This window comes from Armigeres subalbatus, chromosome 3 (assembly GCF_024139115.2).
Source record: "Armigeres subalbatus isolate Guangzhou_Male chromosome 3, GZ_Asu_2, whole genome shotgun sequence".
Taxonomy (NCBI): Eukaryota; Metazoa; Arthropoda; class Insecta; order Diptera; family Culicidae; genus Armigeres; species Armigeres subalbatus.
The window spans coordinates 323,737,638-323,751,721 of record NC_085141.1 but is presented as its reverse complement, the minus strand read 5'-3'; the positions used below and the strand labels follow the sequence as shown (position 1 = coordinate 323,751,721).

The window sequence follows — 14,084 nt, the reverse complement described above, 5'->3', positions numbered from 1 at the left end:
ACGAGCTCTATAGTTCATTTCCAATTCTAGCAGATTACTGTTAGAATACTCAAGTTGAAGGCAAGGATGCTATCGATCATTTAGTAATTTGCGTTCGATCATTTAGTAGTTTGTCAATAACTCATTCCAGAAGCTGAATTTCAAAACGTGTTGTATGGTGGACTTGTAGTGCGAAGGTTTTTCTACAACTCTGCCAAATGGTTCGTTGTTTGAATTCTACTAGTAACGGAGTTATAGCTATAGTTTCAGTAACTTAGACTAAATGATAACAAAATTCCAATCATTTAGTTAAAGCTACTGCAACTAGCGCTATAACTCCGTTATTAGTTGAATTCCAACAGCAAACCATTCGGCAAAGTTGTAGATAAACCTTCGCACTAGAAGTCCACCATACAACACATTTTGAAATTCAGCTTCTGGAATGAGTTATTGATAAACTACTAAATGATCGAACGCAAATTACTAAACGATCGATAACATCCTTGGCTGAAGGTATAGGACTAGTAATGGACATGTTATGGAAGTCCATTTCCAGTTCTAGTGATTGCTAGAACATGAGAAATGAAGAGAAAGAAACAAAGTAGGAGAATGGAACGGACCTGGGATTGAACCCATCGTTATGCTGTCCGAAACATGAGAGATCACGCACTGAACTGATTAATTTTATTACCGGCCGCGCAATCAACAACGTTGCTAGCGCAAATGGTGTATAAAAAGTCAGAGCAGTCTAGGACGATTACCGATTTGGTCACTACTCTGTGTGCCCCAGAACTTTCATAGGACCACTTGATGTCCATTCTGGTTCATTTTGTTGTCCTTGCAATATTTTCTCTCTCACGATGCTACAATAAAGGATCTTTTTTTCTTTCTTTATTATTGAGGTTTTCAGCCCAGTTCACCTCAGTAATAAGGGATATTTAAAGCCGTGGTTTTCTAGGACAGAATTCCAGAATTTTCCAATTCTCCGGATGTTCTGAAACTTCTGGAGGGACACATATTGGCCATTCGGAGTCGATGAGTATTCTATGCATTGATTTTGCTCTCACATTACGTCAACAATCGATTTATAAAAATCGTAGCTTCAAACGACGAACTTGTTCAACTGTCCATTTCTTCGGATGTTCCAGAACTTTCGAGGAATCACTTAGTGGCCGTCGAAATGTACGAGTCATTGTATTGATTTTGTTCGCTCATGCCTACAACACTCAATTTTTAAAATATCGCAGTTTTGTAAGACAAATTATCGGAATCGGCAAATTCTTTGGATGATCCGGAACATCCGGAGGACCACTTACTTCTGCCCTCATATTGCTAAACATGAACACTGCTCCAGATGTTCCGGATGTCCTCCCAGAGGACCTGTTACTGGTCACCTGGAGTCAATGACTGAGTGATTAGAAATAGTCGCATTTTACTGAGGCACATGGGAAGAATCGACCAGTTCTCCGAGTGTTCCAGAACTTCCGGAAGACCACTGGGGTCACAGAGATCAATGAGTGGTAAGCTAGAGAAAAAAAATAAGATGAGAAACAAGGCGCTAGAAGATTGATTCCCATATTCTTGGGGTTCCATTAAAAAATGCTTATGACCTGTCTCGACGCCTCTGGGAACCTGTTTCAACGGGTACAAGAAGGCGAGGTGCAAAGCGAGCCAGGCGAATTGGTCACGTGAAGGACGATTTACGGAGCCTCCAGACTGCGTGGTTGGCGACGTGCAGCTATAGACCGAGCTGAATGGAGAAGACTCTTATGTACTGCACAGGCCACTCTGGTCTTAGTCTGAGAAAATAAAATAAATAAATGAGATCCATTATGCTTGAAATGTATTGGAATGTGTATCCCCCACGGGTAACTTGTCCTGGAACTAAATCTCTGAGGTCACCACGTCTGGTCTGGTTGCTCTAAAACAGTAAGAAGCAATCTGGTGATGCAATTTCAAGAAGTTCAACACCCATATTGTTGGGGTTCCATTGAAACATGCTTATGACCTCTCTGGGAACCTTTTCTGAAAAGGCCACTCGAATGTTCACACGTCTGATGGGCCCAAGATAATCATATCAACTTGCTGTGGAAATTTCAAGAAGTTTGATACCGAAATCCAAGGTAAGTGTTACCGAATCAGGCCATGTCCCTAAGAAATCCAGATTTCCCGGACATCAGCGTGACTGGACCGATCCAACCCAACAACAACACAATAAATAAGACAATTCGGAATCGCATGAGCCTAAAACTGTTGAAACCGGTTGAAAGTTGCGTAAAATACAAGCATTTTAGTTTCGTTGGGTACCAGTTAAAGGGTAAATAAAGGTCGGAACCCCTTCCTCCACCCCTTCTTGATCAAAACATCCGTTAACCCCTACAATTGATTTTAATCGTCATTATTGCGGATCTGACAGAGTTTCAACGTTTTGCTATGAAAAATCATTTAGATATCGTGAATTGAATTCCGAAAAGGTACCCGGGTACCCAGCCGGTCACATAAGGGTTAAGGCCATAAACGAGGTTGTTACTTCGTGTGCAATCTGAATACAATAATCGTTGGACCGCACCCCAACTAGCGAATGCCATTCGCTAATTGGGGCAATTTGATAAGCGTCAATGTTGCTTACTTTTGGCATTGGATAAAGAAACAATGCATTGCATGTATCAGCCTATTCAATTCCGCCGGAAAACCATATTCAGACACTGTTTGACACAGCTCGTTTGTTTTCACTGGGTAGTACTGCAGGCTAAACAATCGGATCCGTCGTCACGAATCCTGTCTGGTATTTGCCGACGAAGGACTCCTCAAGTGGTCTTAGTGTGTTGAACAAAATACGCGACAGAATTTTGTACGCCGAGCTCAGAAGCGTGATCCCTCTGTATTTGGCACACTCTAGTATGTGCTCTTTCTTGTAGATCGGGCATATAAGGCTATCCAACTAGCCAGTAGGCAGCTTTTTGTCCTCCCATTTAAAAAAAAAATATTGTTATCGATGTAGCTACCCACTTCCAAGTTTGCGATGCTCGACCGTCCTTCGCAGCAGTTTTACTATTTTTCAGCTCATTTAGAGACTTCTTAACCTCATCCAGCGTTGGTTGTTCCACACCTTGAGCGTCGTCGACAATGTCCATCATGTTCACGATGTTTGTTTAAAGAAATCAGTATCTCTGAGGCTTTCCTTTTTTACGTAAGTGTAATTATAAAATGTTCTATCGGGGGACGTTTTTCCATACGATTTTGGTTGTGGTGAATAAAGATTTATAAAAGTTTGGACTAAAAATGACGAAAAAAAATAAAAATTGTTCTACACCCAGCCAGAGATTGCATCATTTTATTGCAATCTCGCATTAGTTTCGTGTACAGTTTGCCATAATTTGCGACATATGCACAGATTGTATTAAGTAAACGGCAGGCCCTTGCATTAGGTCTCGGGTCACGAGAAAATAAGAACTGGTCTATATTGCATCTAATTTTACACTTCCCCATCGAGAAGTGAAATGCTGTATACTTCGACAACCTCAGCAACCATACAAAAAAAAAAATCTGTCAAAGACGGGAATTGAACCCGGGCCCTCCACCCTTAGCACATCTAGACTGACGCGCTAGCCATCTGGAATATTTACCTGGTGAAGAACGACCCGACCAAAAACAATCATCTTCTATATATATAAAAACCAATCTATGTATGTATGTTCGCTAACTACTTCTGAACCACTTGGCCGATTTCAACCAAATTTGGTACAGACATTCTCTATCCTCAGAGGAAGTTAACAAAGGGGTGGGATGGTCATGTAGAGAAGGGGAGGGGTGGTGGGAGGGTTTTGTTCAGAAAACGAACAATTCTGTGTAACTTTCAACTCCCAGGACCGATTTCAACCAAATTTGGTACAGACATTCTCTATCCTCAGAGGAAGTTAACAAAGGGGTGGGATGGTCATGTAGAAAAGGGGAGGGGTGGGGGGGGGGTTTTGTTCAGAAAACGAACAATTCTGTGTAACTTTCAACTCCCAGGACCGATTTCAACCAAATTTGGTACAGACATTCTCTTCCCTCGAACGAAGTTAACAAAGGGAAGGGATGGTCATGTAGAAAAGGGGGAAGGGTGGTGGGAGGGGTTTTGTTCAGAAAACGAACAATTCTGTGTAACTTTCAACTCCCAGGACCGATTTCAACCAAATGTTGTTCACATATTCACTACGAGGAGGCAATCATATGGGAGAGGATTTTGGAAAGGAGGAGGGGGCTGGAGGGAGAGGTTTTGTTTAGAAAACGGGCAATTCAAAGTAAATTATGAACCCCTGTACCGATTTCAACCAAATTTGGTACACACATTCTACATCATAAGGAAAAGATAACAAAGGGGATGGGATGGTCATTAGGAAAAAAGGGAGGGTATAGGGGGAGGTGTTGTCTTTGGAAAACGAGAAACTCAGTGTAACTCCCAACCCCCAGGACCAATTTCAATCAAATTTTGTACACATATTCACTATGAGGAGCCGATCGTATGGGAGGGTAATTTGGACAAGGGGGAGGGGTCTGGAGGGAGGGGTATTGTTCAATTTACTGTAACTTCTGAATCCCTGTACCGATTTCAACCAAATTTGGTACACACATTTTCTATCCCTAGGAGAAGATAACAAAGGGGTGAAATGGCCGTTGAGAAAAGAGGAAGGGTAAAGGAAAGCGGTTGTCTTTAGAAAACGGGCAATTCAGTGTAACTCCTGACCCCCAGGACCAATTCTAAGCAGATTAAATGATTAAATCATTCAACTCTATGATTAAAGATTATGATTAATGAATTATAATTTTTGAAAATGATGACTGATAATGATTAATGATTAAATTCATTCTTGACAATAATTAACGATTATGAATAATAGATGAAAAAAACCGTTGGAGTATGATTAACGATTACCGATCGTGATTAAATGTTGACACACTATGTGTATGGTTAATGATTAACGATCGATATGATTAATGATTGATGATTATGAATGATCAAATTGCATAGTGATCCATAATCGAGTAACCTTTATTCCAAATTTTAAAAGGTATGATAATTATATGATAATGATTCAAGATTAATAAATAAAAGCAAGGTATGCAATGATCCAATGTTCCAGCATAACTTCTGTACCCTTGCCCGATTTCAACCAAATTTGGAACAAACATTCTTTTCTTAAGAAGGCGAAGATGACAGGGATCGATCAACTCAACACTTCATCGAAATCATGGTTTGCCCAGAGAAAAGCAATGATTAAAGTGTTTCCTTCTGGACGGTAAATGTGATCATTTCTTTAAAATAGACGTTTTCCGGAATAAGGCATCGGTGTATGTTTTTCCTTCTTTAGAAATAGACGTTTGCCCGGAATAAAGCGATTTTGGGTTTGATCCCATTTTCAAAATCAGTCAATGTTTTCAAATGTAATCTACCTTCTTTTAATCAAATGATGAAATATCAATAAGAAAACACAATTATCCTTTTGACCTATTCCAATTCCGATGGTGAAAAAAACTGCGAATTAAACTGGCAACTCCGAGCAAGGCCGGGTACATAAAGCTAGTAATCCATAATAATCCATAATGGCCCCGGGCCCCCACAAATCTTATGTACCAAAACCAACCGTTTTTGTGCATTTTGGGGCCCCCACAAGCTGTCGGCCCCGGGACCCCCTTCCGGCTAAATCCGGCCCTGTGTTCAATCAATATCATTTTATTATGAAGTTAGTAAAAGAGGGGTAGAAGCCAACGTACTCGTAGTGACTCGAGGTTCGGTTTACAATATTCAAGGATGGAAGGGGATTATGATTCGGAAATCAGGGAATAATCATAATCAAAGAATGTCAGCTGCTCATCCGGTCATTTGGCGTCAGGGACGATGTGGTGTGTCGTCGTGCTCAAGGGATGGTTCGACTGACACATCGTGACCTTAATATACCTTTGTTTTACCGTTCAATAAATCTTCGGGGTGCTCCTTGCACCTAGCAGTCACCCACCATAATTTTTTTGTCAGCAAATTTCCCCCTCGATAATTGCTCATAGCGAGCACTGGTGCAGGCTTATGCCGCGTACCATTGATAGTCGCGTAAAACCTTCGCATATAATTTCTATCATTTCATCTACCACACTTTCTTCGTGCTACCTTTTCTGTGGTGGATTCGTCGTTTCACTTCTACCCTTGCTACAATACTGCACTGTACCGTTCTCTCTTGCAACGGCTACGAGCCACTAGCATCCATTTCTTGGCAGCATTTTAGGAATTTTCGAGGCTCTCTTAAAACGAATTCTTCACGGCATCGAGCTTTATCGTTGTTGGGGCATAGATGTTGATCAGGCTGTAGTTGAAGAATTTGCCTTTTATTTTTAACACGCAAATACGGTCGCTTATCGGTTTCCACCAGATTAGTCAACTCCACGTTCCGCTCTGTCGTCGCCGCTATACTGCCGCTAACCGCAAGTCGAGCACATCTGTATATGGCGCCCATATACAGATGTGCTCGACTTGCGGTTAGCGGCAGTATAGTCGATGTGGTACTTGAATGAAGTGTTTGCGGAATTATCGTTTTCCGGTTATGTATTTCCCGTATTGATTGGAATTGTATTTCCTGGATTGCTGCCACGTTCGCCTTGACCTTCTATAGCCTACAAGACAGATGCTCAACACGTGCGAGTTCATTCAAAGTTCTTACGTTCCAAGATACGACTTTCCAATCGTTGTCGTTTATTCGTTGCCGGGCTGTTTCCGCTGAATCCATTTATTTGCTCTACTTTTGCCTTTTTTGGTAACTGTAGAATCTTCAGTAGGCTACCTTACTAGGGTTGGGCTACCTAGATCGCGTTGACTTCTCGATGCTAACCAGTGTCGAAAGAATTATGATCAAATCTCAATCATCGAAGCCTTATGCACGCACTAACTGCCTTGCGATTCTGCAAGGAGAACATCGCGCTCAAGTTTTTCATGCAGAATCGCATCGTTTCGCTCATTTCCCGAAAAATGTTTTCGCTTCAAAAAGTACCAAAACCATGGTTTTAGCACGTACGTCCCCAACCCCCATTTTACGACAAAACTAAAAATTCAAAACCACGCAGCTCAGCCAATTTCTAACGGATTTTCAAGCAATCTTCTGGAATCGATCACAAAATTCCTATAGTTTTAGGAACCGAGGTCAATTTTTGTGCCATGGCCATGGTTCCGGATATATTCCGGGGAGTACTGGGGTTACCTCCCTCCCGGAAAAAATGGTCCCTGGCAGATCGGCTTCGAAATCCATCGTGCGACATGTCAAACTTCATGATTTTGCAAAACAAGTATACTGGAGTACATTTCGGCGATGTTAGATCGAATTGACCACTCTCCGGGTACTTCCAGGGCCTGGTTTCCTTTGGGAAGTGGCCAATATCCGTTCAATCTTGGAACCCATCTTGCGACATGTCAAACTCCATGATTTTGCAAAACAAGTACCCTGGAGTACATTTCGGCGATTTTAGATCGAATTGACCACTCTCCGGTACTTCCAGGGCCTGGTTCCCTTGAGGAAGTGGCCAATTTTCGTTCAATCTTGGAACCCATCTTGCGACATGTCAAACTTCAAGATATTGCGAAACAAGTACAATGGAGTAAATTTCGGCGATCTTCGATCGAATTGACCACCCTCCGGGTACTTCTAGGACCTGGTTCCCTTGGGTATGTGGCCAATTATTGTTCAATCTTGGAACCCATCTTGCGACATGTAAAACTTCATGATTTTACAAAACAAGTACCCTGGAGTACATTTCGGCGACTTTCGATCGAATTGGCCACCCTCCGGGTGCTTCCAGGGCCTGGTTCCCTTGGGTATGTGGCCAATTTTTGTTCAATCTTGGCACCCATCTTGCGACATGTCAAACTTCATGATTTTGCAAAACACTATTACACGAATTTCTGGAGGAACTCTCGGATGAATTCCTGGAGGAACTTCCAGAGGAATTCCTGGAGGAACTTCCAGAGGAATTCCTGGAGGAACTTCCAGAGGAATTCCTGGAGGAACTTCTGAAGGAATTCCCGGAGAAACTTCCGAAGGAATTCTCGGAGGAACTTCCGGAGGAATTCCCGGAGGAACTTCTGGAGGCACTTCTGGAGGAATACCTGGAGGGACTTCCGTAGGAATTTGTCTTGTCTGTCTTATTTGTCCTATTTGTTATTTTTGCTTTATTTGTCTTATTTTTTTTTATTTGTCTTATTTATTTTCAACTGTTTATCTCATCTCATTTCTATATGAGATTTCAATTTATATATTTGGTATCCTCGTGTTCACAAATAGGAATACGCTTTTTTCTAGTGTCACGCTAGATACAAAGTTTTTTCTATCGCTCTCATCGCTCCTTTCCTGCCGTGCGCTATAAGAAAATATGCTGTTGGCTGCTCTCCCGAAATGGTAACTTTTGTATGGAATTTAAAAAACTTGGTTGAAGTAAAAAGAGCTTCCTGCAAAATTTATTGCGGTGACATATACTTTTTATTACATCAAAATGATCGTTGGAAAAATTCAAAACTTTTGTCAGTTGGGTTTTGCGGAATTCGGTTCCTTTGTGCCTCAAATCATCGGAGAGAGGTACTGAGAAGCGAAAATTTCAGTTGTACAATAGTTCAGTATTTAGAGCTTAATTCAAATTTGGGAAATAGTAGGTCCATGAAATTTTGTAGGAATATTCCTTGATAAATTTCAAAGAGATTGTCAGTTGGGATAAGCGAAATTCGTTCCCAATTCCGAGTTATAGACATTTTAGTACGAAAATAGCGCTCTACCGCGAGAGAGCTTTCCTCAGACCTTAATATCTGACGCTGCTTGTTCTGTGTCTCCGGGAGTCATTTACGGTGAGATTTATTGAACGTAATAGGGTTTTCACAGCATTCAGATTGATGCACCAGTTACTTTGCAGTTGAGTGGCGAAGATCTGTGGTTCGTTATTTGATGTCAGTAACGTAGAGCGCAAGACACCCCATCGACCATTAGTACGTCTATGGTGAGAACGTTATCGAGAGTTGAACTCAGCTTTGAGCCTTAGGGCACACCAAATGATTTGATGTGGACGCTAGAGTGCCCACCATTTACCGCTACCGTGAATGACACTACGATAGATAAAACTGAACGACTTTAATTATATCGGAGTCCTGCAATACGCAGTCTTACGCTTCCTCTGCCCAGTTATACGCTTCCTTCTGTGTAATGCGAGCAGGTTGATGCACCGTGGCATGTTCCGTTTTAAAACCGAATTGCTCGAGGATTTTACTTAGGCTGCTTAGGAGATTAGGAGACTTACAGGTCGGTAGACACTTGCCTTGGCTTTGTTAGCCTTCGGAATAACAAATAGATTGGCAAGTTTCCATCCTGCCAGAAAGTAGCTTAAGGCCAGACACACGTTGAAAATCTTAGTCAGAACAACCAGTCCTTTTCTTGGTAAGTGCTTAAGGTAGGTGTTTCGGACTCCGACCTGATTCCGATGAGTCCCGCCGGGGCTACTGGAATGTCGGATTTGATTATAAATGCTAAGGGCCGGTGAACCGACAACAGTTCGACGTGCGGTATTAAATTTGATATCCGTACCAGACTGATTGAGATAATCAGGTCCGGAGTAGAAGGAGAATAGTGAGTGGGAATATTTAAGGTCACTCCTGACGGAATCCAGGTTTCAAAGTGCTCGCGTTTTCGGGGGCACACCACTCGATACGGAAGCAATGCACAACTGTCATTTTTATTTTTTCACGCATGCTGTGACGTAGCAAAGCTAAATTAACTGAAATGGCAGTTGTGCACCGCCTCCGTATCGAGTGGTGTGCCCCCGAAAACGCGAGCACTTTGAAACTTGGATTCCGTCAGGAGTGACCTTAAGAGCGTTCATTTAGAAGGATTCGTCCTGCATTGTTGCCCCTGGTGCAGTACCACATCATGTGGCAGATCTCTCACCAGCAAGAACGGTTTATCGATGTTGCTAAGCTAGCGGATCTCGTCTACATTAGCAGATTGTTGATTTAGGGCTTGAGCCGGGATAATACATAGCAATGATTTTCATTGGAGTCAGTTCTGTCTCAACCGAGAGCCCGAGCAATTAAATGGCTTAGAGTAGGATTTCCGTTCCTTATCAGTATCCCTCGAATAGCGTACGGCGAGTCTCATTCTAAGGTCGCCTTGCTGAAGGCGAGGAATTGCATTGCCTACGGCTGGCGATTCAAAAACCAGGCTAACTAGCAAAGCACATGAACTTCTCAGCGGTTAACAAAGTTGAGAGTACAGTTGAGAGTAGCGGAGAATTTCTTTTTACCATGCTTTTAAAGTCTCCAAACCAAAGCTTGCAACTTAGGAGAGTTACCTTGTTACCTTGTACCTTGTACATTACAACTTATTGAGTGAGAAACATTGCTATTTATTTATCCATGTCTTCATTTCTTATTAAAGCACAAATGTTCACGAACCAGATGCATAAATAATAGCTAGAATTTGATTTCATCCTTTTATGCTGTGTATTCATGATTCCAGAATGTTTGAATTCTTTTTTCATGCGTTATAGCTTCCAATATTCAATAATTGCGGTTACATAAAGATTCTACCGATTGCGAACAATTAGATATTGACTGCTATCAAAGCTTAGAATAATTCTGAACTTGAACTGTTCTCTAATGCAATTTACCCCTTTTGCAGCAATACGGCTCACAGCAAAACATCCAGCAAACCATCCACGGAACCTACCGGCCCATCAATGCACAGCTCTTCGGCTCTAGTCCTCACCTGCCTCAGCAGAATGCCTCTCTGCTGCAGCAACAATCGCCGATCAACTACGGAACCCGGCCGCCTAGTCGTGATCCGTATCTGACTCAACAGCAGCAACTTCACACCCTGCAGTACGTCAACGACCAGGGGCAATACATTCAACAGGCCCAGCAACAGCAGCAGCAGCAGCAGCATTACATGGGCTACGAGAACGGTCAATATCGGAAAGAAAATCAATACTCATCGAATCCCTATCTGAACTTAGATCAACAGCAGCAACAGTTCTACCAGGACTCGAACCACTACCGGGACCCATATTTACCGCAGGAGGTGAAGGAACCTCCCATCCAGCAGCAACAATCGCAGCACAATCAATTTTTCTTGCACGATAGTAGTGGTGGCGGCGGTGGTGGCTTAGGCACTCCGCCGCAGCCTGCCCAACGCCGGACGTGGGCACAGTCAGCTGCCGCTGCCGCTAACCAGCGAGGAAATAGCGCCTCTAGCGATATCCAACTAGATATTAATGCATGGAATCAAGGCATCAAGAGTTCACCGTATAACAAATCTCCTAGTCAAAGTGGCTTTTCGCTGCATCACAACGGTGACTCTGGTGGCGATGGGTACGGAACCGGAAGCCGATACGGCGGTAGTCAACAGTCATTCCAAAATCTGTTCGAGGTGCATCACGGCTCGTCCAGCAGTCCGCAGCACAATCGCGTGCGGAACCAAATATCGCAGATGATCAACCACGGGGGCAGCAGTAATTCGTCGCCGGGGGCCGACACCCGCAGCACCCATCACGACTCGTTCCGGGACAACCGGAATATGCCGCTGTCGCCACCGATTGACGATATGGCCCCGCAGAGTATTTCGTTCATCGGCGACGAAGACACGGGCGACATTGAGATCAACACATCGAAGGGAACTAGCTTTACGCTGCGCCAGCAGCAGCAACAGGAACAGCTGGATCAGCTGTACGGCAGCAGTAAGCTGGGCAGCAACAAGATGCAGCACAACAACGGGCCCGAGCTGAACAAACACCTGAGCAAACTGAACATTACCAGCGGAAATCGTACTTATAGGATTCCGTCGCCGACGCGGCCGTCGCTGAATTCCAACAGTTTTCATGTAAGTTCTTTTTAATATGTGAAACCCTTTGAAAATAAATCAACCACATCTGTTCCATTTTCAATCCGAATCAAATACAATATCATCAGTTCAATCAAAGTTTGTTGCCCATTTTCCGGGTATTGGACCACCCCGACTTGGACATTAATTTACAATGTTCTGAAAACTCAGATGTGAATATGTACATTAGGTGGAAGATTTTAATTTTAAAAATGTATTAAAAGTAATAACTTTCCTACGATGGAACTCGAACCCACGACCCTCAGTACGCTATACTGGTGCTTTTAACCAACAAAGCTACGTAGGATCTCCGTCAGGCTTCGCAACTTAGCGGCTACTGAATGAGCCCGAGATTCCCAAATCAGAAGCATGGTCACTTACAGTCCATTTCCCAAGCCAACACTTCCATTTGTGTGTGGTTCACGTTCACATTAGAGAGAACAATATCATCAAAAATTGGAACGCAGGCTAAATTGCAAATTAAATCAAAATCAAATTGATACCTACCTGGATACCTGGTTGGCTACAGCATCGATACACCTATGTCCGGCATATTGTAGAGCTCCATAATCGTCGGTCTAAAATTGTAGGCGATGTTCCTCCAGTTTCCCCAACCGTTTAGGGTCCCCAGGTCAGAATCCACCGTGTGCAACCAGTTTGTTCGTTGCCTTCCACGAAGTCGACGGCATCTATCCGGTTCTCTGTTGAAGATTGTTTTCGCTATTCTTTCTTCCGACAATCACACACTAAATGACCAGCCCACTGAAGTCTTCCATATTTTATACGATTCACAATATTTTCTTCTTTGTACACTAGATACAGCTCGTGATTCATGCGTCTGCGCCACACTCTAGTTTCCCTCCGAGTATTGTACGCAGTGTTGGTAAAATCATTCATAAAACTCAATCATTGAGCGCTCCCGCGCGAACTAACTCGTTTACGATTTTAAAATAATGCATCACGTCTGAGTTTTTCATGCTAAAACGGATCATTCCACTCATTTCCCAAAAAATCATTTCGCTCTAAAATGTTTATAATCAATTTAGGGGCAATTTATTGTTTACACACGCAAGACTATTCATTGTTCTATGTGTTGAACATTAATTCACAGTTAATTTACGAAGGAGGACAAAAGGAAACCTACGATGATTCAAATGGATGATTCATTTCAGCCATGATTTTTTAGGTGCTGAGTTGGGTGCGTTTCAACTCACGAGTGATTTGAATCGTTTATGAGTTTTGAGATTTTGAGTTTTTCCCAACACTGATTGTACGCAGCACTTTTCGCACGAAAACCCCGAAAGCTCTCCGGCGCGCATCTTTCAACGTCCACACTTCATGTCTGTCAGTGGTAGAATACCTGAGTTAAAGACAGAGCAAATTTCGTTTCCGTCTGCATGTTACGGGACCTAAGCTGGTTACGTAATTCTTAGAAGGTCCTATTCGCAGCAGTAGTACATCTTTTCACTTCACGCAAAATGTCATTGTCATATGCCACAAGTGTTCCAAGGTGAACAAATTGCTCTGCATGATAGATCTCCTAATCGCGCCTTGGAGTGTAATGCTAAGTGCATCACCCTGATTCAATCTATTTAAAGTCGAGTTTAAGGTAACAAACGAGGTTGATACTTCATCAGCAATCCGAATACTTGATTTTTAGCGTTGCACGTTCATAATGCTCATGCTCAATCCGAATACTTGATTTCGAGCTATCAAGCGTTAAACGTATCTGCCTAATCAGTTTCGTCGGAAAACCATGTCGACATTATCTGCCACAGCTCATTTCATTTGACTGATTTGTACGCTGCTTTGAAATCAATGATCAGATGGTTAGTCTGCATATTGTACTCCCGGAATTCATCAAGGAATTCATCCGCAGGCTAAACAATCGGATCCGTCGTAGATCGGCCCTGGCGTAAACCTGCCTGATATTCCCCGACGGAGGACTCCTGTGGCGGTCTCAGTCAGATTGGGCATATTATGAGGCCATCCAACCAGTTGGTAGGCAGTTCTTCATCCTCCAATATTTTCTGGATAATGTGATGGATCCATTCAAGCATCTGCTATCTGCTCACACGACAAATCATGTTGATGCCCGATGCAAAAACAGTTCAATTTGATTTTTAATTAAATCTTCCAAATTTATTTCATATTGAATTTAAAGCCATTGAAAAATTATTTAAACTTGCACCTTAAACATTTTCATATCTAGATACTTCGTTTTTATGT

General features: G+C 42.6%; 1 protein-coding gene across 34 annotated transcripts in view; it reads left to right on the top strand.

Moving 5' to 3' along the window:
* LOC134225499 (patronin) overlaps positions 1-14,084 on the top strand; it is a 303,747-nt gene that overhangs the window by 243,973 nt on the left and 45,690 nt on the right. For all 34 annotated transcript variants that reach the window (XM_062705624.1, XM_062705622.1, XM_062705621.1 and 31 more), the window contains one exon: positions 10,659-11,855. In XM_062705624.1, the coding sequence (XP_062561608.1) occupies positions 10,659-11,855 (1,197 nt within the window). The remainder of the gene's footprint in view (positions 1-10,658; positions 11,856-14,084) is intronic.